This window comes from Photinus pyralis, unplaced genomic scaffold, assembly GCF_008802855.1.
Source record: "Photinus pyralis isolate 1611_PpyrPB1 unplaced genomic scaffold, Ppyr1.3 Ppyr1.4_LG2, whole genome shotgun sequence".
In the NCBI taxonomy this organism is placed as follows: Eukaryota; Metazoa; Arthropoda; class Insecta; order Coleoptera; family Lampyridae; genus Photinus; species Photinus pyralis.
In genome coordinates, this window is record NW_022170403.1 from 32226912 (window position 1) to 32250015 (window position 23104).

Consider the following 23104-nt stretch of genomic DNA (forward strand, 5'->3'; position numbering starts at 1 on the left):
TTATGCTAAAAATCAAAATGTCTTCAATGTTTTTGCAGTGATAACTTAAGTAGATAATAATTTATTTAATGTAACACAATTACTTAAGACACATTAAAAGAAATTGGACAACAACAAATAAACAATTTTCTTCAGTCAAGATTACTCCGCCACGGGAACTCTTCTTTGCACAGGCGCGTCAAGATGTGCCACACATTTTAGAAACCAGGCGAAGTGACGGTTTGATCAAATTATCATAACTATAAAATACAGATTACAATTCACAAATAACTAATGTATTAGTAATTTATTGTTTGGTCTACCCTAACTAAATGCTTAATGTGACATTATATGTACTTATTTGAAACACAATTGTAATAAAAAAATTGGCACAAATATGAATAGATCTTGTTAGTAGCACTATAATCTGAATTATCAATATATACAAATATTAAATCAGCCATATACATTATAAAAATTACGCTAATGTACGATTTGTGTTAAAACTGGAGCACCTACTTAATGTGAAGTAGTCTTCTGCTTGTTGTATACTGCATAAAGGAGCTTTTAAAATAAAAATTATAAAAAAAATAGATGCGCTTTTGTTGACAAGCTAACAGTGGTCACTTTTGTGTATTAAACATGCTACCTAGGTATTATCACACTTTTAAGAATCTAAATAATAAATACATGACACAAAACATATTCACAATAAAATGATGATTCACTTCCAATGTTCTGTAGCTACTGTCTCTCTACAGAAAAGCTGTAATTATAATCCTTCATCAACTGTTGCATTGTTCGCGCTTTGATTAGTGGAAGTTGCGCCTACAATAGTAATGTGAAAAATAAATACAGCAAGTGTATAGTTACCTTGTCACTATTAGCAGCATTCAAAAATTTGGGATTAATGACGAATGGAACTCCGGCTAGAGAATGTTGGGTAGGTGATATAGTATGTGTTGGGGGACCAATTTGTGCAGGTGTCAAAGGGGCAGGTCTTACTGGCATCGATCTGCGATTGTAATCTGGCATTAGAATTTCGTAATCGTGATCGCTATCTATATTTGGGTACACTGACGAAGTAGGAGGATATGGTGCCGGTTTCGGCGGTCTCTCCGGCGGCTTATTTCCATTATGCCCTTGATCCGCCTCCGAATCTTGCACGTTGCCCATTTTATAACAAATAACTACTCCGTTTATCTCCCTAGAAGATTGGACACAATGTTGAATGTAAATGTCACTTTACTGAAAAGGTTACAGTAGTGCCACAGCATAGGGAAACGTGAAGTTTTGTTCATGGCTGCATTGCTAATTGATCATAGAACCAAACACAATTAATCATTTTACTAAACATTTAGGATGGAATGTACTCATGAATTGGTAGGATTTTTTAAATTGTCTTTACAATATTGTCTCAACAATTCTGCTGAGCCACCCTATAATCTGGCAGTTGAGCTTATTTTACCAAATTGGCTTTCATTTTCGGTCCGCACCCTGCTTCTGGGAAAATTTTTGCAAAACAGTAATATCGAAAAACTGAAATCCATGCAATAATAAGTTTACGAGACTGCTGTGATGTTATGAAAATGTCAAAAACTACTCTTTCTGATGGCAGAAATGAAGGAATATTTTGGCGTCACTTTTGTTCACATTCTGCATTTTAAAAAAATCTTATTTTTATTAGGTATGGTAGGCTTTGGAAGCAATTGTTTCATTTGAAATGTCATTCGAATCAAATGTCAAACAGTGTATCTTAGTAGCACAAGTTAATTATCTAGTATTATTTTGATTGCCATGAGTCCTCATCAAAAGAGATCCAAGATCCTCAGTGCATAATCTCCGGAAAATTATAAGGCTACAAAGCCTTATAATGCAACAAGGACTTCTTTTTATCTATGTACATAAGTAAAGGCATGTTTACTAGGTCATGGCAGACATTGTTTAAATTAGAGTAGTACAAACCAATTGAATAATCAGATGGTACTACAATTCGACAAGATGTGGCAGCACTTGCCAGTCACTTAGGTCGAACTATAAATGAATAAACAAAGCTAATATGTAAAAATTCGTTGCACTGCATTATTTAGGCACCTGGCTCCCTATAACTTTTCTTTGACACATTTTTCTAAATTAAAGAAATACTTGAAAAAATGGTTTTTGCAAGATATTTAGCTGGGTTCTTAATTTTTCTAAAAACAAAGAGTGTGTTAAATTCAGCTCTTAAAACTGTAATTCTTTCCATATCTTATTTCCCTAGTTTCCATACTAGTGTCCCTTACTGGGAAATGCGCGACGTTAAATGTTTTCAATTCCTTAATAACAGTTATTATTCAAGCTATTGTCAGACAACAATATTACATGCGCTTTTACAACAACTTTCTCTCTTCATTTGTTTACACTACTTCTACTATTTTCAATTATTTATGTAACTCTTTTATTTAGTTTTGGCATCTAAGCCATGAAAATTCTAAATAACACATTTAAAACCCTTTGGTAATCTAACATGCACAAGAAAAAATTGTTGTATATTCTGCATTTGTTTTCTCTCATACGAAACAAAAACAATACTAATCACACCACTAAATATATTATCAGTTATATTCAAATATTGACGCGATATATGGATATCTTCAGACATCTCTGAATATCTGGATACGGATATCTTTAAATATACACCTTGGGGGATATCTGCAGATATCCTTGGATATCCAGATATGCTTAGATATCTGATGTCCTGAGGACACTTATGCTGTAAATATACTACAATTTACCCTTTGTGTAGAACTATGTGGATGCAAATACAATTATTACGAAGTTACCCAATTTTTGATTTCACAGAAACAATTAAAAAAAGGTGTCATTGTATTGAATTGGCTGAGAAACTCTACTGCCGTTTCATCATAAACTCCCATCAAAGTAAAACATTAATATACATCGTGGCACTACAGAAACCTCAACTTTCAAATGGCATTACCCTGCTAAAGAAAAGCCTTCCGGGGCACGTTTTAAACGACTACAAATAATAATATCGGTTACAGCCAAAATGGCTTGCTTCCTTGGCACTAGGCGATAACACAGCTGCTTTTTACGCCACGCCTTTTGTTCGGTGTCTACAGTTCGACTTAACAAGCAGTAACCTTCTGGAGGGATTTTATCGTTAACTATAAGTATTTCTTCTACAATATAACCGGGCAGTCCTACGGCACAAAATGTGTACAGTGTGAAATGAGAATCTTAAGTGTTTACCTTTAGTTTTAGACAAGCATAGGTAGCGTTCGGTTTTTCTTTTTAAAAATGAACCTTCACGCCACAAGTCGGCGTCTTGATCTTGATCATATGTGCGACTGATCACAGAAAACCCGTCGGGGCACTTATCTAAGCTTTCGACAACCTAAACATAAACGTTTAAAGATGATAGTTACGAAATTATTTTAATTACTTGTATCCCTGTAATTGGTCGGTCATCCGGGAGTGATATCGAGAGTGTATTTAAAATCCTATTGGAGTTTTGCTTTTTGGACATTATAAACACCACTACCTAAAATCACAATTGGTTTTTAAGGATGTATGAGTCATGAAGTGGATTTACAATACCCATGGGAGCCATTATTTATAAAAATTAAATCAGATAGTGACGTATTATTTATTGCTAATGGAAAAATAAATAATCTATTCTATTCATAGAACTGTGCACTCCTACCTTCACTCGGAACGATGACCTTGTTGAGCAAATTCTTTCTTTTACGGTTTATTTAAATGATATGTAATATTTAACGCGAACGTTAATTAAAGGCCTCACATTTCTTTACCCTTTTTAAATATGAAGCAATTTTTAGTTTTGTATTATTTTTGGTACTTGAAGGAATGTCATTAAAATCGGCCAATCCCGTCCTGTGCTTCATTAGAAGGTTTGCCGTTTAAGCGCTACGTTTAAAAATTGCTTGAAGCTTACGATCTTGCGTAGACAACGGTGGCCCCCTGTCCTCTTTAGGTCCTTAGCCTAGGGAAAAGAAAGGAAATTGTCAGATGGGAAATGTAGGGTTAATGTAAACACTAAACACGTGCGGCAATGGAAACAAGTGAAAGTGTGCCAAGTAGCTCAAAGTGAGTTGATTTTCCCTAAAATCCTCCTACTATTCTCACTTTTCTAGGCTTGGTTCTTGCGAAGTCTGTGCACGAAACGAGGCACAGTACACCTGTCCTCGATGCGAAGTTAAAACCTGCTGTCTCGCCTGTGCCAAAGTGCACAAACAAGAGTTGGAATGCAGCGGAATCCGTGACAGAACCAAGTACATACCCATCAACAAATTCACAAATCTCGACCTATCAAGCGATTATCGCCTACTGGAAGAAATCACAAGAAGCGTGGATCTACTGAAAAAAAATTCTTCGCGAAAACCTACACGTTTAAATCATGAACTTCCAAATGTACGTAGGTACTCGCAGACAAAAAAAAGTGTCTGAAAGTTGAATATTGTGTATGTATGTATTATAACTATATTCATAAAACAACCCGAGGAGTAACTAATTTGTATGCAATAAGTTTGCCCGGGCACATAATTGTATCATGGGCTATGATTTCACTTGAGGAATATTGACCCAAACCTATAGGAATGAAATAAATCCTGGTTGGTTTGATAAAAATGAAGGATATTTTATAACTGACTCAATTGTTTTTTCATATTACTAAAGTAACTTTATCTATTATTAAGCCAAACACAGTTTAAAACGGGGCCAGTTCCAATAGCATAATACTGATCTTGGCCTTAAGAAATGTGATCAGTTGTTGCCTTCTCGGTACCACAGCATTGCGAGGTCTATGGTACACTATAGTTTTAATCTCGCTCCCAATATCTTTAAGGAAAACAGAATCCTGGGAGCAGCATCTTATAGAAAATCTGGGTGCACCCAAGAAACCTGTGCTTTAATCGGTTATTCTTTTCAGAAATGGTTTTTCTATTTTAGTACAGTCAAAATATCCTAATACCTTCATCAGATCCAGGAGCGGACTGGGTACTTACGGGCCTGATGGAATTGCATACGTTACCAGCCATTAAAGTATTAGTGTAATGATGATGGCAGGAGGGGGGGGGGGATAAGCTCTGCGGTGCACCACAAAGCACAAAAACATTTTTTGCTTCATTTTAAAGTATTCCTTTCTCGAAAATCAATTATAGAGTACATTTTTTTTTTAAATTGCAGCTGATAATTAAAAGTAACAAAATATACATAATCCAAACGAGGCGCGTCGCCTATAATTGTGTTTCAGCACTTTCAAAATACGACAAAAAATGATAAATTCCTTACTTACATACAAACATAATTTTTTAATGAACAGCCTAACATCAACCCCAATGACAATGAGAGAAACGTGTTAATAATTTATTAATAGTGCAAGAAACTAAATACAGCACATACTTATAAATTTCCAACGGGCCATTATGACGTACAGACCAGGTGGCAATCGCCACCCGCCCCCCCCCCGGGCCAGTCCGTCCCTGGCTGTAACTTTTGAACTAGTAGCCCTATCTTGGAACTGTTTGAAATTATGGATTCTACAGGCCACATTCTATAAGAAAATTTTTTTCCGGGTCGATCTGAGACAATTTTTTTTTTCGGGGCTCAAAAAAAGGCAGTGTATAACCTTCCATTTTTACCAAAAATCGACTACACCAAAATTTCTCGGGAAAACACTTTTTCTTATTAATTTTGGTGCGTAGAATCCAAAACAATTCGTACTTTTTCGATAAGACTTCTCAATCAAAAGTTATAGACTAGAAACCAATTTCGAAAGAAAATTCAAAGGGCTGTAACTTTTGAACTAGTAGCCCAATCTTGGAACTGTTTGAAATTATGGATTCTGCAGGCCACATTCTATAAGAAAATTTTTTTTCCGGGTCGATCTGAGACAATTTTTTTTTCGGGGCTCAAAAAAGGACAGTGTATAACCTTCCTTTTTTACCAAAAATCGACTGCACCAAAATTTCTCGGGAAAACACTTTTTCTTATTAATTTTGGTGCGTAGAATCCAAAACAATTCGTACTTTTTCGATCAGATTTCTCAATCAAAAGTTATAGACTAGTAACCAATTTCGAAAGAAAATTCAAAGGGCTGAAAAATCGAATTCTTTTTAGTGCACTTTCACTTTCAAAAAATAAAAGTGCACTTTTGCGCTCTTGATGTCTATCTGTCTGTCTGTCTGAGTCACAAAGGCTCCGGAACTACACCACTTACAGACTTTGGCATTGGTGTCATTCGATCAGATGTTTGTATTCTCGTTAAGGCATAAGGGCTAATAAAATCGAAAAAACAAATTTGAAAGTTCACTTTTCGCCTCAAGCAGCATAACGATTTTTTGTTAGTTTTTTGGGTGAGTATGGATGTAAAAAATTTCATGTTTTCGACATCCAAGGACCTGTGCGAGCGACCCAGCACTCGAAAAAGCGTCATTTTATCTACTATTTTTAGGTTTTTGTTAGTTTTAGTCCTGAAGGACAGATTTTAAAGCAATTATTGTCGTATACTTTTTTAAACTAGACAAAATTTGTAACAGTTCAAGTCCTTATATCTGACTATAAGTCTAATAGTTTTTGAGATACAGCGGTTTAAAGATTCCTATATTCTTCAGTTTTACAAGTTTAATCGAATTCGCCTTTGTTTTTCGCGGAACAACCATTATTTATTTGTTTATTTATTATCCCTCTCTTGTTCTGGGCCCTCAACAGGCTTGCGCCCAATTACAGAGTGACCTGCATAATGCCAAAAAGGGCAGAGGTACTGTCGCATCCACTGAAGGCATGGAGGAAAAGTATTGCTTGTTTGGGTCAATATTCGCTATATGCTTCATAAAGGAAATCGTAAATTAAAGTATCACCAGTAAATTATGATTAATATAACCAGAAAATATTCAATCTTTGCTCACTTGTCACATCTCTGACAATTCCCCTACTAATGCACTTCTTGCAGCACCTCTACAAGCTTAGCAAGGCGACGACCGCCCGTAAAACAACCCTCAAATTTCTTCCAAGAAACTTTGTAAGACACAAACGCAACACAACGCGTCTCCACTTCGCATCCGACGTCGTCTATTGGCACATTGACTGGATTTTCCCTAACGCCGATAATTTAAAATTATGTGATGATAATGTACCTGAAACCGAACGCTTAAGTACGCTTACGCATAGACATTTGGCGAATGAGAACAAACTAATTCGTGAACGCCTACAATATTACATCGCCGTAGATTTGCCGGGTATTAAACTACTTCTTAAAGCGGAGCAGAAGCCGGGCCAGAAGTACTACGAGTTAGATCCCTTGGAAAGTTTAAAGGATAACTTGAGGAATAAAATTATAATCGAATATCCGACGATTCATGTGGTGCTCAAAGAGCATCTGCACTTGTATGATGTCATTGAGTCAGGTAGGGTGGGATTTTTTTTATTTGTATGTGAATTAACCGTAAAGTTTTGTAGACGAGGAGGTTTACATAGATGCATCAGTATGTAACGGAAATGACTTAGCTAATCGTATTATTAAGAGTGCGGAGGAGGATGATCTGGACAGCAGTTTGAAGAATTTGTTGTTTATTTCGGAATATTCGGATGAAGAAATTTCTGATTGATAGCTTTCTTTTTCTGTTTAATTTTAGAGTTGTACCTATTTATTTGGAAATAAAACTTTTGTTTGTATTATTTACGAATTTATATCACAAATATTTTCAAAACGGGGTGAATAAGTGATCAGTAGACAGGAGTTTTAAACAACTACATATTTTTCTTTCTTCTAAAGCTATGCAGTTTTTTTTCCTCCTTGGGTTGTGCGTGCCCCAGTGTCCTACTCCGAGAGGCAGTTTGTTAAAAAATCTGAGGATTCTCTGATCTGCTGAGGTGCTATTACAACCTCACCCAAGCCTTTTGATCTCTGTCTGAAGACAAGCACCAGCAAAGATCTGTTCCGCTGTCTTCCTCCTAGAACCAGAGGCTATGTGTGTTTCTCTCAGCTATAGAAAGTGGTCTGAATTCCGAATCAAATTCTGAACATTAGATTTATACACAGCTCATATGAGGAAAGGCATACCAGAGGTTCAGAACGGGCATGAAAAAAAGAGTGTTTGCAAAAATTAAGGAATATATTTAAATAAGCATTGTAATAAGACAAGAAAAAAACTTATACTGTAACGACATTTGGATGCTTTGAATGGTATCTTAATTAAAGTTACAGACCAAAACACGTATATCACAGAAGTTTCCATTAGTTTCCAAATTGAAGCAAAATTATAGGGACAACACACCTTAAGAGATAGATCTTAACTTATTCCAATACACCGGATTAAATAAAAATTTGCAATGGCAATACCTATAATATTTTTAACCTTAATGATACCATTATTACAAAATCCAAAAGTATAAGATAAAAACAAATACAACTATACATCCGGCAGCGGCTTTCACGTACATCGACTTGGTATTTAAAAATGTGGCGTCTTTTTTATATTTTTGGGTCAACATGGATAAATTTTGTGTTTTCGAATCCAATTCTAAAATTGACAATTAAAGGTGATTGTGCCACATTAATTTTACCTGATAAAACAGTTCCTCGTTGTAGTACATCATCGATATTTTGCACCATTATCCTCTGTACATCTTGTAGTTGATTATTAATATTGGTCATGTTACGTCTAGCCCGCGAATCCGTAAATACCTTCTTCGATTTCTGTATATACGTATCAAACTCTATAAATGTGTACGGTCTTGTGACTGTATTTACACGTTTACCATACTGGGAATGAAATTCTTGCGCAATGTCTTCCAAATATGAATAAGCTAAGCGTTTTGAATAATTCCTATCGCATAGAACTAAATAACACACATCGTGCTCAATTAAATAGCTAAAATGAGCCCCGTTACACTTGAAACAACCAGTTAAAATATACATACTGAAATAAATACGGCCCTGTCTCGATTGTACAGCGGGTGGGCGACTGAGGTCCAAGTTTTCGGAATAACATTTTGGCTTGATTTTGGTAATCCAGGATGTTGCGACCTGACTGTAAATGTTTCGCATTTGCATTTAGAATGTAAAATAAATTATTACCTGCTCGTCTTCTTGCATTGTCGCCGCTAACGGTAAACCGTCAACGATACGAGCGATCATAGTCATTAAAACCATCTTGTTTTCGCCTCAAAAATTGTCTAAATATTCTAAACACTATTCAATTTAAATGGTTGTCAACGAAACTGCCAAGTATCCAGAGCAAGTATCCTACGATTTGAGGTTATACACGTCAATTTAATACACGTCATATCACAAACAGCTGATTAGACAGTGGCGTAGCTTGTGGAATACAGGTCAAAAGTAAATTTATTAATTATTGTATTGCACCCAAGGACGTTAAAAATACCTTTAACGTCCTTGATTGCACCTTAGCATCTTGATCGAATCTGGTTTCGTAACTATAATTTCTCTATTATTCAAGATTATACGACCAAACCCATCGTGAAATATTGTATGTGCAGTCTAATCAAATTGGCCGGAAATTACGTTTTTTTTAAATTTTACACTGCAATTGTACCAGGTGGTCAAATAAGAATGAGATGCGACCATATTTCAGGAAATAAAGAAAGTTTTGCTTTTTCCCAAGGTGTTAATCCAGGAGTTTTAGAATTTTAAATCGAGAAACAACATTTTTAAAAAATCTTTAAAACATCAGATAAACAACACACAGGAATTGTTGTAACGTTCACTGGGCACTAGCAATATTTTACATAAATAAATTAATTAACATTAAATAAACTTAAATTAAACAACCCGAACCGTAAACTTTGTTCCATTCTACATATTGAGTGAGATCGTTCGGTGACACACTTGATCTTACTGTTGACAGGGCCTTAGAGAAATCTTTCATTTCAACAGGTCGTACCTAAGGAGACAGGTAGAAAATAATCAAAAGTACAAAAATAAAGAACCTCATTGGCTTCTATGAATTCCATCTGTCTTATATCAATGCTACGAATGGGACCCAAGGATGCCTCTGAACACAAATTTCTCATATCTGCTCCTGAATAACCGTCAGTCAATTCGGCAACCTTACTCATATCGCATTCAGCGAGGCTATGACGTTCTTTGGACATTAAGTTTGTTACAATTTGCAGACGAGCCTATAACCAAACCAAATAAATAAACTGCTGTGGCATTAGGGAGATAACCTGATATTCTGGTAAGGGAATGTATAACCGTTTCACAAATCGTCTCCTAGCAGCTTCATCGAGTTCCTGTGGCCGGTTGGTCGCACCAATAACCAACACACGTTCATCGTTACAAGTGGTGGCGCCATCTAGGCGTACCAAAAACTCAGTTTTTAAACGTCGCGTACTTTCATGTTCCGTTTCACTTCTTTGTGACAGTAAAGAATCAATTTCGTCTATGAATATGACCTATAAATGTTTATGTTCCCAAAAAATCTAGGTGCAGCAATTACTTACAGCAGGTTGGTGACAAAGGGCGACCGAAAATAATGCGCGAACCATTTTCTCTCCATCACCAATCCATTTTGATGTCAGAGATGAAGCGCTGATACTGAAGAATGTCGATTTAGATTGTGATGCGACACATTTTCCTGTAAATATTCACTTCATAATAAGTTCTTTACTTATTGGTTTTATCTGCCAGGAAGTGAGCACAAGAGAATTTAAACTAACCTATCAAGGTCTTTCCGGTTCCAGGTGGACCAAACAATAAAATCCCCTTTGGAGGTTTACGTAAACCAGTAAAAATATCGGGTCTTAACATAGGCCACACTACAGCTTCATGTATGGCATTTTTGGCAGACTCCAACCCAGCAATTTCATCCCACTGGACAACGGGCGCATTGTCCATAATTTCAGATCGAATTAATTCTACCATTTTTGGATCGATATTTTTTAATCGCTCATCGACAAATTCCTCCTCGCCTGGCCACTCATTACTTTTGTGAGAGCGGTGTTCATTGCTATTAATAAACATCACAACGCTAATTCAATATGGTTCATTCCTCACCTCTCGTGCTGCGCTAATACTGGAGAAACAAATTTGCTTTGTACATTGCGCCGCGCTCCTAAGGTGCCCAATTTTCTCTTTTGTCCGCAAGCTGGAGCACGATTATTGTTTGCTTTCGAATTTTGCATTTCTAGTTCTTCCCGTGCTGTCCTAAATGCAGGCTTAGATTCTTTTATGTCCTCTGGTGGTGTTAAAGAGAAGCTTGTGGATTTTACAACTGCTTGTGGTAGGATTTGCTTCTTTGGCTTGACTTCCTTTACCTTTAAATGCTTCATCAACTCATTAAAATCGGATCCGGAACAATGTTGATTACAATTCGGAAATTTCAAATTTACCGGTTTCAAGTAACTGTGTTTTGTCATCGGAACAGCTCCATCAACTTTTAACTTCTCTTTAAACGCATTATTCAAAGATTTAGTATATTTCTCTAAATTCACTTCCAAAAGCTGAAGAGTTTCATTGTTATCCAACCTACAAAACAATTAGAGGCAATTATGGCACATTCGCTACTTACAACTGCAGCGAAGCAGAATAAGTTTGTATTAAACATTTTCGATTTACATCTACCAAGTTTTCCTTATTGTCAAAGATTAGTTTTTGATACTGAGGCAAATAGTTTAAATTTTCGTTATCCATTTGTACTAATTTTTGAATTAGGAATGTCTGACGTTATGTCAACCAGAAGACCAAAATCGTAGTTCAAATAAATTTTACTGGTAATCAGTAGAACTATTCTCCGGTTTATCTACACTATTATTGACAGCTGCGAAATGATGTTTTTTAGGTTATGTGGTACTGATCTTTGAACAATTAAAAACAATATTATGGGAAATGAAACTTCTCAATTTTCCAATTTAGAATTTGAGGAAAAGGCTGTCCAGGTTACAGATTTTTGGATCCATCGCTCTGCCACTTCAAGCTGCGGTAGTACGGTATCAGTATTTGTAGGCGAGTCGTTAATTAATGGCTCACTGTGGTCAGCCCAAACGCCTCTTGAAAAGAGTACTAAGGTGTTAAAATTTATGTTACAAGAAAGATGCCTAAAATTCTCTTTCTAGCATTTAAAACTCTATCGTCATCCTTGCATTTTAAAATACATTTCGTCATGGCCCAAGGGATCAATGTTTTATCTTGTGTCCGAAGATGTAAAACCGTTATCTCTGGTGCTATCGGCACAGAACACAATGCAAATCTGTGTAGGTTTGCACTCTGTTTTGAAAGCGCTGTGCTTCCTGCATGACAACGCCAGCGTTTCCCATAATAATATTTGTATATCTTCGATCTATGTAACAAGAGATGGGGATTGGCATCTAGGCGGTATGGAGTATCTGTGCAAATTTTCAGAACTGACTGAAGGGTATTTAAGTAAAACTCGAAGATATCGTTACGATAAGGCGATTGATGCCAGTGAAAGTAAATACGGAAAACAGCTAAGGGAGAATCCGTCCGCAATTGACTCATACGCATTTGGGATATTAGTTAAAGAAGTTCTACTAAATAGGAGCGATGGTAATACATGCTCTCTATGCAACCTCTATAATTTATTCTTTAGAGGACCTGTTGTGGTTGGCAAGCTTTCGTGAGAGTGTAGCTCAGTTGGAGGGTCCAATTCTCTCTAGACCGAAGATATTAACGCTATTAGATCACAAATTTTTCGTTCACGATTTTATAACGGTTCATTCCATGTTGACAGAATTGCCATTAAAGGCAGATGATGAGAAGATGAATTTCTTTTCTTCCCTATTAACCAAATTAAAAACATTTGATGAGGTAATTGTTGCTAGTCAATTGGGCGGATTGCTTTTGTCACGAATGGTTCTTTTGGACAAAACGGCTCAACATCACATGTTACCATATCTTTTATGTCCTCGACAAGGTTTGTACCTAATTAATGTTTCCACCCTCACATTGACTGTTTAGAGCTGGAAAATGAAAGTGGACTATTTTCAATGGAAAATTTCAAACAATACATTATCCCCAAGCTTTTGCAAATATTTTGTGTTAGAGATGTGCAAATCCGTTTACTGCTCCTGGAGCATTTTCACAATTACATGAATTGCTTCTCAAAGGAAGAGCTACAGTTTCAAATATTACCTGAGGTATTCAATTATAACTTTATTGTGTAGGTACTTATTGACTGATGTTTGCAGTTACTTGTAGGAATAAAAGACACAAATGACCAATTAGTAGCGATGACTTTAAGAGTTTTGGCCGATATTGTTCCAATTCTCGGAGCGGTGGCTGTCATTGGGGGAAGGCGGGCAAAATTATTTAGTGACGGGAAACCCATTCCACACACCACTGAAAAATATATTCAAAGATCGAAACGAGATTTCAGAAAAACTCAAACTTTTGAACCCGACCATAGAGCAAACTTGGAATTACCCGAACGCCCGAGTCCAGATGGTGAAGAGAACGAATCGTCAAATGTTCAGTCTACAGAGGATGACTTGGATAATTGGGACGACTGGGATGCGACTACTGAACCGAACAGTACTGTTAATGAAGTCGAGTCCATATCACACGAAGAACCAAATTTACATATAGGACAAGAACAGCCTTCAATCAAGAAGAGTGATATACCCGATGTTTTGCATTTAGATATTAAAAGTCGAAGTAGTTTCTCTAAGCAAGACGATATCGATTACTTTCAAGATATGGAACCTGTTATTGAAACTTCAAAGCCATATTATATTTTAACATCTGACGAAAATGATGACAAGAAATTGAATTTAGGTATTGCCCAAATTGAACAGCACGAAGAAGAGGGATGGGGGACAGAGTGGGATTAATTTTAAGGTCTAATCGTCTTGGTATTGAAATTGTAATGAGATTCTTTTATGAAGACCATTTGATATCTGTTACTGTACTTTTTCAATAAATGGGTTTTAATTTTGTTTACGTATTTACTTTAAATCTATCCTAGCTGATGCCTCACATTCTTCTTCAATTAGCACTCGAATTAGCATATTCACAAATGCTTTAAATTTATATCAGTCCAGTCTATACTACTACTGCCCCAAGATTGTGTGTTACAGTCCTTTGAATTTTCTTTCGAAATTGGTTTCTAGTCTATAACTTTTGATTGAGAACTCTGATCGAAAAAGTACGAATTGTTTTGGATTCTACACACCAAAGTTAATAAGAAAAAGTGTTTCCCCGACAAATTTTGGTGCAGTCGATTTTTGGTAAAAAAGGAAGGTTATACACTGCCTTTTTTTGAGGCCCGAAAAAAAAATTGTCTCGGATCGACCCGGCAAAAAATTTTTCTTATAGAATGTGGCCTGTAGAATCCATAATTTCAAACAGTTCCAAGATCGGGCTAGTAGATCAAAAATTACAGCCCTTTGAATTTTTTGTCGAAATTGGTTTTTTGCCCATAACTTTTGATTGAGACGTCTAATCGAAAAAGTACGAATCGTTTTGGATTCTACGCACCAAAATTAATAAGAAAAGGTGTTTTCCCGAGAAATTTTGGTGCAGTCGATTTTTGGTAAAAAAGGAAGGTTACACACTGTCTTTTTTTGAGGCCCGAAAAAAAATTGTCTCAGATCGACCCGGAAAAAAAATTTTCTTATAGAATGTGGCCTGTAGAATCCATAATTTCAAACAGTTCCCAGATTGGGCTACTAGTTCAAAAGTTACAGCCCTTTGAATTTTCTTTCGAAATTGGTTTCTAGTCTATAACTTTTGATTGAGAAGTCTGATCGAAAAAGTACGAATTATTTTGGATTCTACGCACCAAAATTAATAAGAAAAAGTGTTTTCCCGACAAATTTTAGTGCAGTCGATTTTTGGTAAAAAGGAAGGTTAGGTATACACTGCCTTTTTTGAGGCCCGAAAAAAAAATTGTCTCAGATCGACCCGGAAAAAAATTTTCTTATAGAATGTGGCCTGTAGAATCCATAATTTCAAACAGTTCCAAGAGTGGGCTACTATATAGTTCAAAAGTTACATTGTGTGTATTTTTTGCATAATAAAGACGGATAATTGGAAAAATAAAACCCCCATCTTTTTCAATAATCTGTGATGCCATGGAATTTTATAATACAAAAACTACGCCAATATCCGTCATGCCATGGAATGTCTGCTATAAAACAAATCAAATTCTATCAAAAAGTATTATTTAGAACAGCGAATTCAACATAAAGAGAGACCAAATTACTAAACACGGTTTCCTAATATAACAATTTACAATAAATGTTCGAATAAGTCACCACTAACTGCAAGACAGTTAATTTTTTTTAAGTTATTTTTATATTATCTCATTTATGGCTGTCATTTTTCAAATTAATATAATGTTCCAATAGGTAAAAAAAAAAAAGACAGTAACCAAGTCGATCAAAAATCCACTTCGAACTGCTGCTGATTGATAACTGGATGTTTTTGTTTTAGAAAATTCCATGGCATCGCAGATTATTGAAAAAGATGCGGGTTTTATTTTTCCAATTTTCTGTCTTTATTATATGTAAAAAATTGAAAACTAATACGGTTGATTGGCGTAAAAAAATTTGTTCTACAAAAAACTAATACATTTTTGCTCTAAAATAATTTGGGGAGCCAATAATCGTTTTACATTCAAATCCCTATGAAGCGTTCGCCAAGTCACCACCCTGTATATATTTCAATGGTAATTTCTTTATTTGGGAATATTTTCTCCCCTAATTACTTTACAGCAGTTCTGCGTTTAATAATGTGCCCATTTGCAATTTATTGTGGGAAATCGAAGAAATTATGCATTAGAATTTTAGTAAAAATCACTTGTGCCGTGAAATTATTGAAACAAAAATTCGTGCATCCAGCGTATTAGAAAATTACAAAGCAAATGCTAATGGCTTAGTTGTTAGACGCTCTGTATAGTTGCAAAAACTCCCACTTTCTACCCCTAGAACTCTACTAAAGAAAAAATTTGCTGTCCTTAGCAGATACCTCACCTGCAAATGCGCATTCTGTCCAAAAGGTTGTCAGCTCTTGCTTTTGTCTATGTGTACCAAATTTGGTTCCAAGCGGTTCAGACAGAAATCATCAAGATTTTGTTTGTTTCGGATTCCTGGTGCTTCAAAACGTGTATGTCATTATTATTATATTCATTTTTTACCCCCTTACTAATGTGCATGTGCTAAAAATCATTTCAAATTTATTTTACATCAAGATCCCTCTTTTATGATAAATTCCATCTTCTCTTCCAATGTAAACATGATCCAGTACTACACTACTCATCATTTGCACTGTATGTTGCAATTTTTGCAGATATACACAATAAAAACCAGGATTTGATTACAGTTACAGCAAGTCAAATTGCCATTTACTATTTCTCTTTTTAAATCCCAATAAAATAAAAACACAGGCATTCATTATGGGCATAATTTGTATTTCATTTATGCACAATAACAAAATTTATATAAATAAATTCAATGTTCATTCTGCTTGAGTTTCAAGTGTCTTCAAAAACTCTGCTTTCCTCTCTGCTACACCTTCTTTACGTTCAGCCAACGTAAGTTTCTTAGGGTTCCACCTCTTTTTAGTGGCTTGCGCTCTAGGTTCTCGTTTATCGGCGGAAGGATCTGCACGAATGGCCGCGTGTGCGTTTTTGTATATATTTTCAATCTGTGTTAAAAGAAATACATTAAATAGGAAACAAGCAAAATGGAAATGTTTGTAAATTGCACTGCAAAAGGACGAAACTTTCACAATATGCACAACCTACATGTAATTTTGTCCAACTGCGACACGCCAATAAAATTCAGATTATTAGCAAAATTTTGTTGGACGTTAATTGTAAATTGCATACCTGATCGGCTGATATTCCCAGTTTGATGTAATGACTGAATTGGCGTTTGAACGCTTCTGGGTCCTCCTCTTCCAAACTACGCATGTAATTAGCTACATGTTGCCCCAAAATATGATCACGATGAACTTCAGCATTAAACTGTTTGTTTTCAGCATCATAACCTGGGAAACGTTTGGTTGAATGTGGAATATTTAATCCACCATCAACAGCTCCTTTCATTGCACCAAAAACTCGGGCACCTGTTGTAGTTCTTTGCAGTCCCACATCAAGGAAGCACCTAAAATTGTCAATTATCAGCGGGTCATTTAAACAATACCAATGTTAATGTCGCTTAGGTTTTCAGAGACACATTATAATCACATAATTGATATGCCAATACAGACGTTAGTAAAACTATACATAAAACATGCACAGCAATACCTTCGAGTGACTAGCAATACCAAATCAGATGACGCGCATGTGCCGATTATTCATCACTTAAAAAAACGAAATCAAACAAAAAATGTGTCTTACTTAAAGGCGCCTGGTCCTTTCTCAACTCCTTCCACATTGTATTCCTCACCAGTTGCTTCTGTACAACCTTCATACAACTCCGACAACCCCAACTGTTTTAATAAACGCCTAGCTAACAACAGCCCAGTACAATACGCGGCAGCATAATTGGTAAGTCCCACTTTAATACCGTACTTAACCAACTCGTGAGAATACGCCGCACAGATAATTTTGTCGCCTTCAATACGGGAGAACGCGACTTGACACGTAATGTCCTTGTTGGAGAAACGGACAATAAAACGGTACTTCGGCGTATTGTACTTATTCTTGTCCTGAGTGATCAGGCGTTTACGTGCGAAGTAGTCGGTTTTACCCTCACGACGCCTCTTAAACTTAACCTGGTACCGCTTGAAGTACTGCTTGTTCTTTACCACTTTAACGAAACCCTAAAAACAAACGGCCGCTTAAAGTAAGGGATTATGAAGAATTTTGTTGGTTATAGCAAATGTTCACGCAAAAATCTACAAACATCACTGTAAAGCAATTAGATATGCGGTGAAAGTGAATAATAATGGGATAATAACTTTTTTGTTTAATACAAAATAAATATATTTTTCTGGTAGCACTTACCATTTTTAATTAAAAACAATTTTTCAAAAATTCATGAAGCAAATGGGAAATGTATACGAGGATACAACCCAATGAAAGAGACGTCTGCGCACTTGGGGAAGTGACGTCACCGTGAACGGTTGTGTTTAATGTATCGCTTTGGTTATTATTCTAAAGATGAAAAATGAACTGAGAGACCAACTGTCTCTATTTGCGATTTTTGGGCTTCGAAATCTTTGTTTAAATAAATCAGATTAAAGGCATTGTTTAAATTATAAACAACCTCAAAGGAAGGTAAAACGAAAGCAATGGTGGAAAATAAAATTTATTGTAATGTGCAAACAGACCTTTAATAAAAATGACTGAGCGCAAGCGCAACAACTTCACTATCAACATAACCTAATAAACATAAAAAGGACTTTTTTAAATAATTTCTATAAGTACAGTGATGTAAATATCCATCATGCAGTATTCTGAAGAAGGTGAAAAATTGGCGGATAAAACGCCATGTGCCGGCGTACGGGCTGACTTAAAGATGTGCCTTTTAAATAGCGACTGTGTGAAAAGAGTATGTTCTTGTGTTCGCCTTCTTTCTTCAGTAAAATACTTGCTTCTAGGATAAGAAGACACCGAGGGAATGTTTGAAAACCAGCGACGGTAGTGTCGCATATGAATGTCAAGCTTTACGTAACACATTCTTTGAGTGTAAACGATCGTTGGTAAAAGACTTTTGTTTCGTAAATGTTTGTATATAAACATTTTCTTTCAGCTGGATAATCGTGTGCGATTTCGAGGCCGTAAAGGTTATTAATTTGATGTATATAAAGTACGAAAGTTCATTTGTAGTAAGTATATAAGTGTATAATAAAGTTAATTGTTAGATACTGTGTATGGTGTAGGTACATTTAATGTGGAAAGTTGAGAGATTATTAAAATATCGCAGAACACCTACTAATGTATTAGTCCTTGGATAACAAAACTGTAGCTTAGGCAACCAATATAACAGTACCTGATTTTAAGTACAATGCATCAAATCAGATCTTAGACCATATAGTACATGGACTGCTATTCGCCCTATGCTTTCAATACAAAATGGATGGTCACGAATAGAGGGCACTGTAGTCGTGGGTATGTGAATCTCAGGGTAAACTAAAGTCGTGTAAACACCACTAGGATCGCTTAAAGAGCAGCTTTATAGTAACCGCGTAGTACGGGAAGCTTTAAATACCCTTCATTATTTACTATGCGTCCACAAATAAGAATAAGTTTGCTTTTTTTGGGATATCTAGGCGATTAATTAATTGACGTTTGTTAATTTATAGGTTGACAATCTCAAATCGTGTCTAATCGGACAACTTCGGATAGACTCGTTTACCCTGAACTCACGTACCCAGGCGATGTCCTTGACCATATTTTAGTTACAATTAGCAGTCCATGTACTATATGGTCTAAGAATCAGATTCAGTCATACAGATCTTTTCTGATTTATCACTTACTTGTGCGTGTGTATTTGTTATTGATATTCAATGCGAGTTAAACTCCACACCAAAAAAAGATTGCAGTAACATAGATAGCCATAGACAAGGATGCCAAATGACAACGTAGCAGCGCAGACTCCTATACCGTTCCAATAATCCCAATTGCCCAAATAAATTTTTTCTACAACCTCATAGAAGATGAGGTCATAACGTATTATTTAGAGGCATGGATGCATGATGTAGTACCCATTACCTACACCTGTGCGCAATGAAAAAAATCAGAATAGATCATATGCGCGTTTGGAAGTGATGCATGAGGTATTGCTGGCTATACTACATTATATTGGGGCTTCGCAATCTGGGATTTCACTAATTAATAGTTATCTGAATAATTGTCAGCAATCAGTATTTTGCAATGGTCAGGCATCAAAGTACTTAAATATCAAAAGAGGAGTCCCTCAGGGATCCATATTAGGGCCTTTACTGTATTTAATTTACACACATGCTATCCCTTCTGTTCTAAAAGAGATATTCTTTTTTTAATTTTTTACATGTTTATATTTTATCTGTGGCCATATCAATATTAATTTCTATATGTTATATCGCGTTAGGTGGAAGAGCAGCACATGGCATACATGTCATTGCTGAACCTCGCCCATTCCTAGTGAATAAAGGCATTTATTATTATTATTGTTATTATTTATATTAGTACACATATATATTCCACGCATATACTTTTGGCCACGAAAGGTATATCCTAGGGATATCCTCCACGTATATTCCACTCAGATGAGTCTCGCCAAAGAGTATGGTTACTCTTTGGTTTCGCATATGTCAGGATTCCAGGAATATCCTTCACGTATATCTTAAAAGCATATTCAAGACGTGTACAGGGTGTAATTTAAAAAAACGCCGCAAGCTGTAGCACCTACAGCTATTGTCCGAATTTGATGCAACAAACGCCATAATTAATGATTGCAAAAGTACTACAAAACGACCATAATTAAAATGTTTTAAATTATCTTAACTATTGTAAATGGCATGGTTACCTATGTTTTTTTAATTGAATTTAATAACATTTACCCCCCTAAATTTTATGATTAATATGAAAGTTACTTTTGATTGAAATATTTCACACACAAAATTAAAGCATAGAAGAAGAAGAAATAGCATGTCATGGAAACTGAGTGTAACAGAAATCGTGAAATATTTATTTATAGCATGCCATGGAAACAATCGTTTAATTGCTGTCATTATACGCTGTAGTGAGGTTACTGGCTTAATGTTTTTAAATGCATTTCAATCAACTAATTGATCCCTATACAGGGTGTCCATTTTCCGAGTGCCACTATGGGGATCTCGCTTATCTTAAGAGATAGACATTTGGTTAAATGAGAGCAAAGTTGCGAATTTTCGTGTTGAATAATAATCTGAAAAGAAATTTAAAATATCTCCAATAGTTTTGAAAATATGGCAAAAAAAAGAAAATTTCAGATTTTTGTTTTTAATTTTTTCATAGTAAACTAATCGTTCTAGACATTTCTATTTAACACATTATTCAGACACTTTTTAATGGAGATTTCGAATATGGCATCCCGCTTTCAATAGCTTTTAAGATGATGGAGAAACATGTGGCAACTTTAATTTTCTTATAGGCGCCGTTTTGGATTTTGACATTTTGAGATTACGTCTTTTTTTCTCTTTACAACGATATATCACACATGGTGGTTCAGTAACACATTTTTCCTAAAATTACAATTTTCGTTTTCTGCGAAGAGTGCTTTGGAAAAACAAAACGTTCTTTTGTTGTGAACAAAAGGTTGACTTATTTCCAGTAGTGTAATTTACGTTTGTGCTAGATTTATTGCGAAAATATTATTTATTCTTAAGTATTTTGTTCTAATTTGAATTATAATTTTCTTGCAAAACGAAGGTTCAATTCTATTCAGATGAAAATCTCAACACAACTAGTTCCCTGCCAATGCTCCAACCAGACATATGGATCAAGCTGTTCACGATGAAAGAACGTTTTGTTTTTTCAAAGCACTCTTCCCGAAAAATTAAAGTGTCTGAATAATGTCGTTTTGCGATATTTTCAAAACTACTAAAGATATTTTTAATTTCTTTTCAGATTATTATTCAGCACGAAAATTCGCAACTTTGCTCCCATTTAACCCACTCTCTATCTCTTCAGGTAAGCGAGATCCCCATAGTGGCACTCGAAATATGGACACCGTGTATGTTGCAAAATGTACTTCAGGACAATAAAAACCGTCCAGAATCACGTAAGTGACTGGAAGAAAATGTACAAAATTGTGGTACCTTCAAAAAACCATAGAGAGAAGAGCGCCATTTTTTATATGAGGACGTTGAATTGAATATTTAGAATCCACAAAATATCTCCTCGGGAGATCGCAGCAAACATTGGAGCATCACACCAAACAGTTCCTGCAGATTTAAAACGACATTAAATGAAGTCGTAGATTCTGCAAAAAGTACATGTACTGAAAGATATTGGTAATGCTCGCAGACAAGAATTTTGCAAGTTCTATCTAAATCAATTGCAACAAGATCTACTGTTTCATAGAAACATTATTTGTTCGGATGAATGTACATTTAGTATACTTCGCGGTATCAAGCGCAATTTTTCTAATCAACAATACAATGCCTTTAAATATTCAAAGCCAATACGCATTATTACAACTTTATGACGTCATATACCGAGTGATCAAAAAGTAGTGCGGACAGTTTGAATTTTCCGTAAAACTAAACATGTATAACGTTGGTAACATACCAAATGTCATTTATGTAAAAGCAGTGGTGGATCAATTTAATCACTAATACATAAATAAACTACCTTCTAAACATATTTGCCAATTCCTTAAGTAAAAAACATTAAAAACTTAAAGGGCCCAATTTAAACTATCTTCAGTTCTTTTTGATCACCTGATATACTATTATATTGTTGCTCTTAAAATTTGGTTCTGGAGTGTCACGCAAAAAGTATATGAGTATAATCACAGAGGCAGAGGTTGGACGTCTTCTAGACCTTGGTAAAAAAAATGGGTTCTATATTTTATTTGTTGATTTTATGAATTGATTTCCCATAATTCAATATGAGTATGAATAGAATTGAGCTTCATTTTTATTGGGTCATTCCATTATACATTCTACAGTTACGAAATTTTTCTCCGTTTTAATTCTTAAATGAACTGTTTTATGCTTAGTTTTACATTATTTACCTATACCGATAAGTACCTAATCAAGTATGTAGGTACCTTGAAATTATTTTGATATCATATCAAGCAACACGACTTGAAAAACAAGTCAAATCAAAAAACTTAAAATATTTGGTTCACAACAGTTACACCCCCACAATTGAGGGTTACATGTATCTAAGTGTGAATCTTCTAGAAAATACGTACCCAAGTTTAATAACAGAAGGAAATATATTTTGAGAGGGCAGTTGCAGGGTTGGTTAGGTGTAATTTATTTAAACATCAAATTACACTTTGTGTATTACCGGTTCCAACCGAAAAGTCTTTGTAAGGCGACTGAGTTTAGGAAGCTGCACTTTTGAATGCTTTCGAGTACTATCCGGCGTCCTCTAAGCGGTTCTTAACGCATTAGTGGAATCTTTATCGAACGTCTCCAAAAACTGTCGCCTTCCGTCTTTTCTGAGCGTCTTAGGTCTCTTCCAGAGTTTGAAAGGTTCTC

The 23104-nt window shown here is 35.5% G+C and overlaps 7 protein-coding genes across 8 annotated transcripts; 3 read left to right on the forward strand and 4 right to left on the reverse strand.

The window, feature by feature from the left end:
• Positions 1-253: 253 nt before the first annotated feature.
• LOC116163483 (multivesicular body subunit 12B) lies at positions 254-3822 on the reverse strand. Of its 2 annotated transcripts, none has more exons than XM_031477420.1 (6): positions 3683-3822; positions 3422-3520; positions 3229-3373; positions 2957-3179; positions 853-1186; positions 254-807 (listed from the first exon to the last, which is right to left on the reverse strand). In XM_031477420.1, exons 2-6 carry the CDS (start codon positions 3503-3505, stop codon positions 724-726), a joined length of 870 nt encoding a protein of 289 aa, XP_031333280.1. In that variant the 5' UTR covers positions 3506-3520; positions 3683-3822; the 3' UTR covers positions 254-723. The 2 variants fall into 2 exon arrangements, with proteins under 2 accessions (XP_031333280.1, XP_031333279.1); XM_031477419.1 differs by having other exon boundaries at positions 3577-3706.
• Positions 3823-3944: 122 nt separating this feature from the next.
• Positions 3945-7674, forward strand: LOC116163480 (box C/D snoRNA protein 1). Its single transcript, XM_031477418.1, has 4 exons — positions 3945-4086; positions 4134-4410; positions 6950-7403; positions 7456-7674. Exons 1-4 carry the CDS (start codon positions 4052-4054, stop codon positions 7602-7604), a joined length of 915 nt encoding a protein of 304 aa, XP_031333278.1. The 5' UTR covers positions 3945-4051; the 3' UTR covers positions 7605-7674.
• A 418-nt stretch (positions 7675-8092) lies between these two features.
• Positions 8093-9441, reverse strand: LOC116163379 (vesicle-trafficking protein SEC22b-B). The gene is made up of 4 exons (XM_031477276.1): positions 9077-9441; positions 8920-9029; positions 8563-8870; positions 8093-8519 (listed from the first exon to the last, which is right to left on the reverse strand). The coding sequence occupies exons 1-4, from the start codon at positions 9149-9151 to the stop codon at positions 8371-8373; spliced, it is 642 nt and encodes a 213-aa protein (XP_031333136.1). The 5' UTR covers positions 9152-9441; the 3' UTR covers positions 8093-8370.
• A 267-nt stretch (positions 9442-9708) lies between these two features.
• LOC116163378 (fidgetin-like protein 1) lies at positions 9709-11715 on the reverse strand. The gene is made up of 7 exons (XM_031477275.1): positions 11532-11715; positions 11018-11488; positions 10681-10970; positions 10465-10598; positions 10189-10416; positions 9949-10140; positions 9709-9902 (listed from the first exon to the last, which is right to left on the reverse strand). Exons 1-7 carry the CDS (start codon positions 11651-11653, stop codon positions 9777-9779), a joined length of 1563 nt encoding a protein of 520 aa, XP_031333135.1. The 5' UTR covers positions 11654-11715; the 3' UTR covers positions 9709-9776.
• A 53-nt stretch (positions 11716-11768) lies between these two features.
• Positions 11769-13914, forward strand: LOC116163377 (protein-associating with the carboxyl-terminal domain of ezrin). The gene is made up of 5 exons (XM_031477274.1): positions 11769-12027; positions 12076-12526; positions 12570-12893; positions 12938-13116; positions 13168-13914. The coding sequence occupies exons 1-5, from the start codon at positions 11842-11844 to the stop codon at positions 13807-13809; spliced, it is 1782 nt and encodes a 593-aa protein (XP_031333134.1). The 5' UTR covers positions 11769-11841; the 3' UTR covers positions 13810-13914.
• A 2453-nt stretch (positions 13915-16367) lies between these two features.
• LOC116164224 (60S ribosomal protein L5) lies at positions 16368-18070 on the reverse strand. The gene is made up of 4 exons (XM_031478366.1): positions 17931-18070; positions 17322-17746; positions 16809-17085; positions 16368-16624 (listed from the first exon to the last, which is right to left on the reverse strand). Exons 1-4 carry the CDS (start codon positions 17931-17933, stop codon positions 16436-16438), a joined length of 894 nt encoding a protein of 297 aa, XP_031334226.1. The 5' UTR covers positions 17934-18070; the 3' UTR covers positions 16368-16435.
• A 199-nt stretch (positions 18071-18269) lies between these two features.
• Positions 18270-18860, forward strand: LOC116164225 (cytochrome c oxidase assembly factor 5). The gene is made up of 3 exons (XM_031478368.1): positions 18270-18477; positions 18527-18628; positions 18679-18860. Exons 1-3 carry the CDS (start codon positions 18373-18375, stop codon positions 18718-18720), a joined length of 249 nt encoding a protein of 82 aa, XP_031334228.1. The 5' UTR covers positions 18270-18372; the 3' UTR covers positions 18721-18860.
• The last annotated feature ends 4244 nt before the right edge of the window (positions 18861-23104 follow it).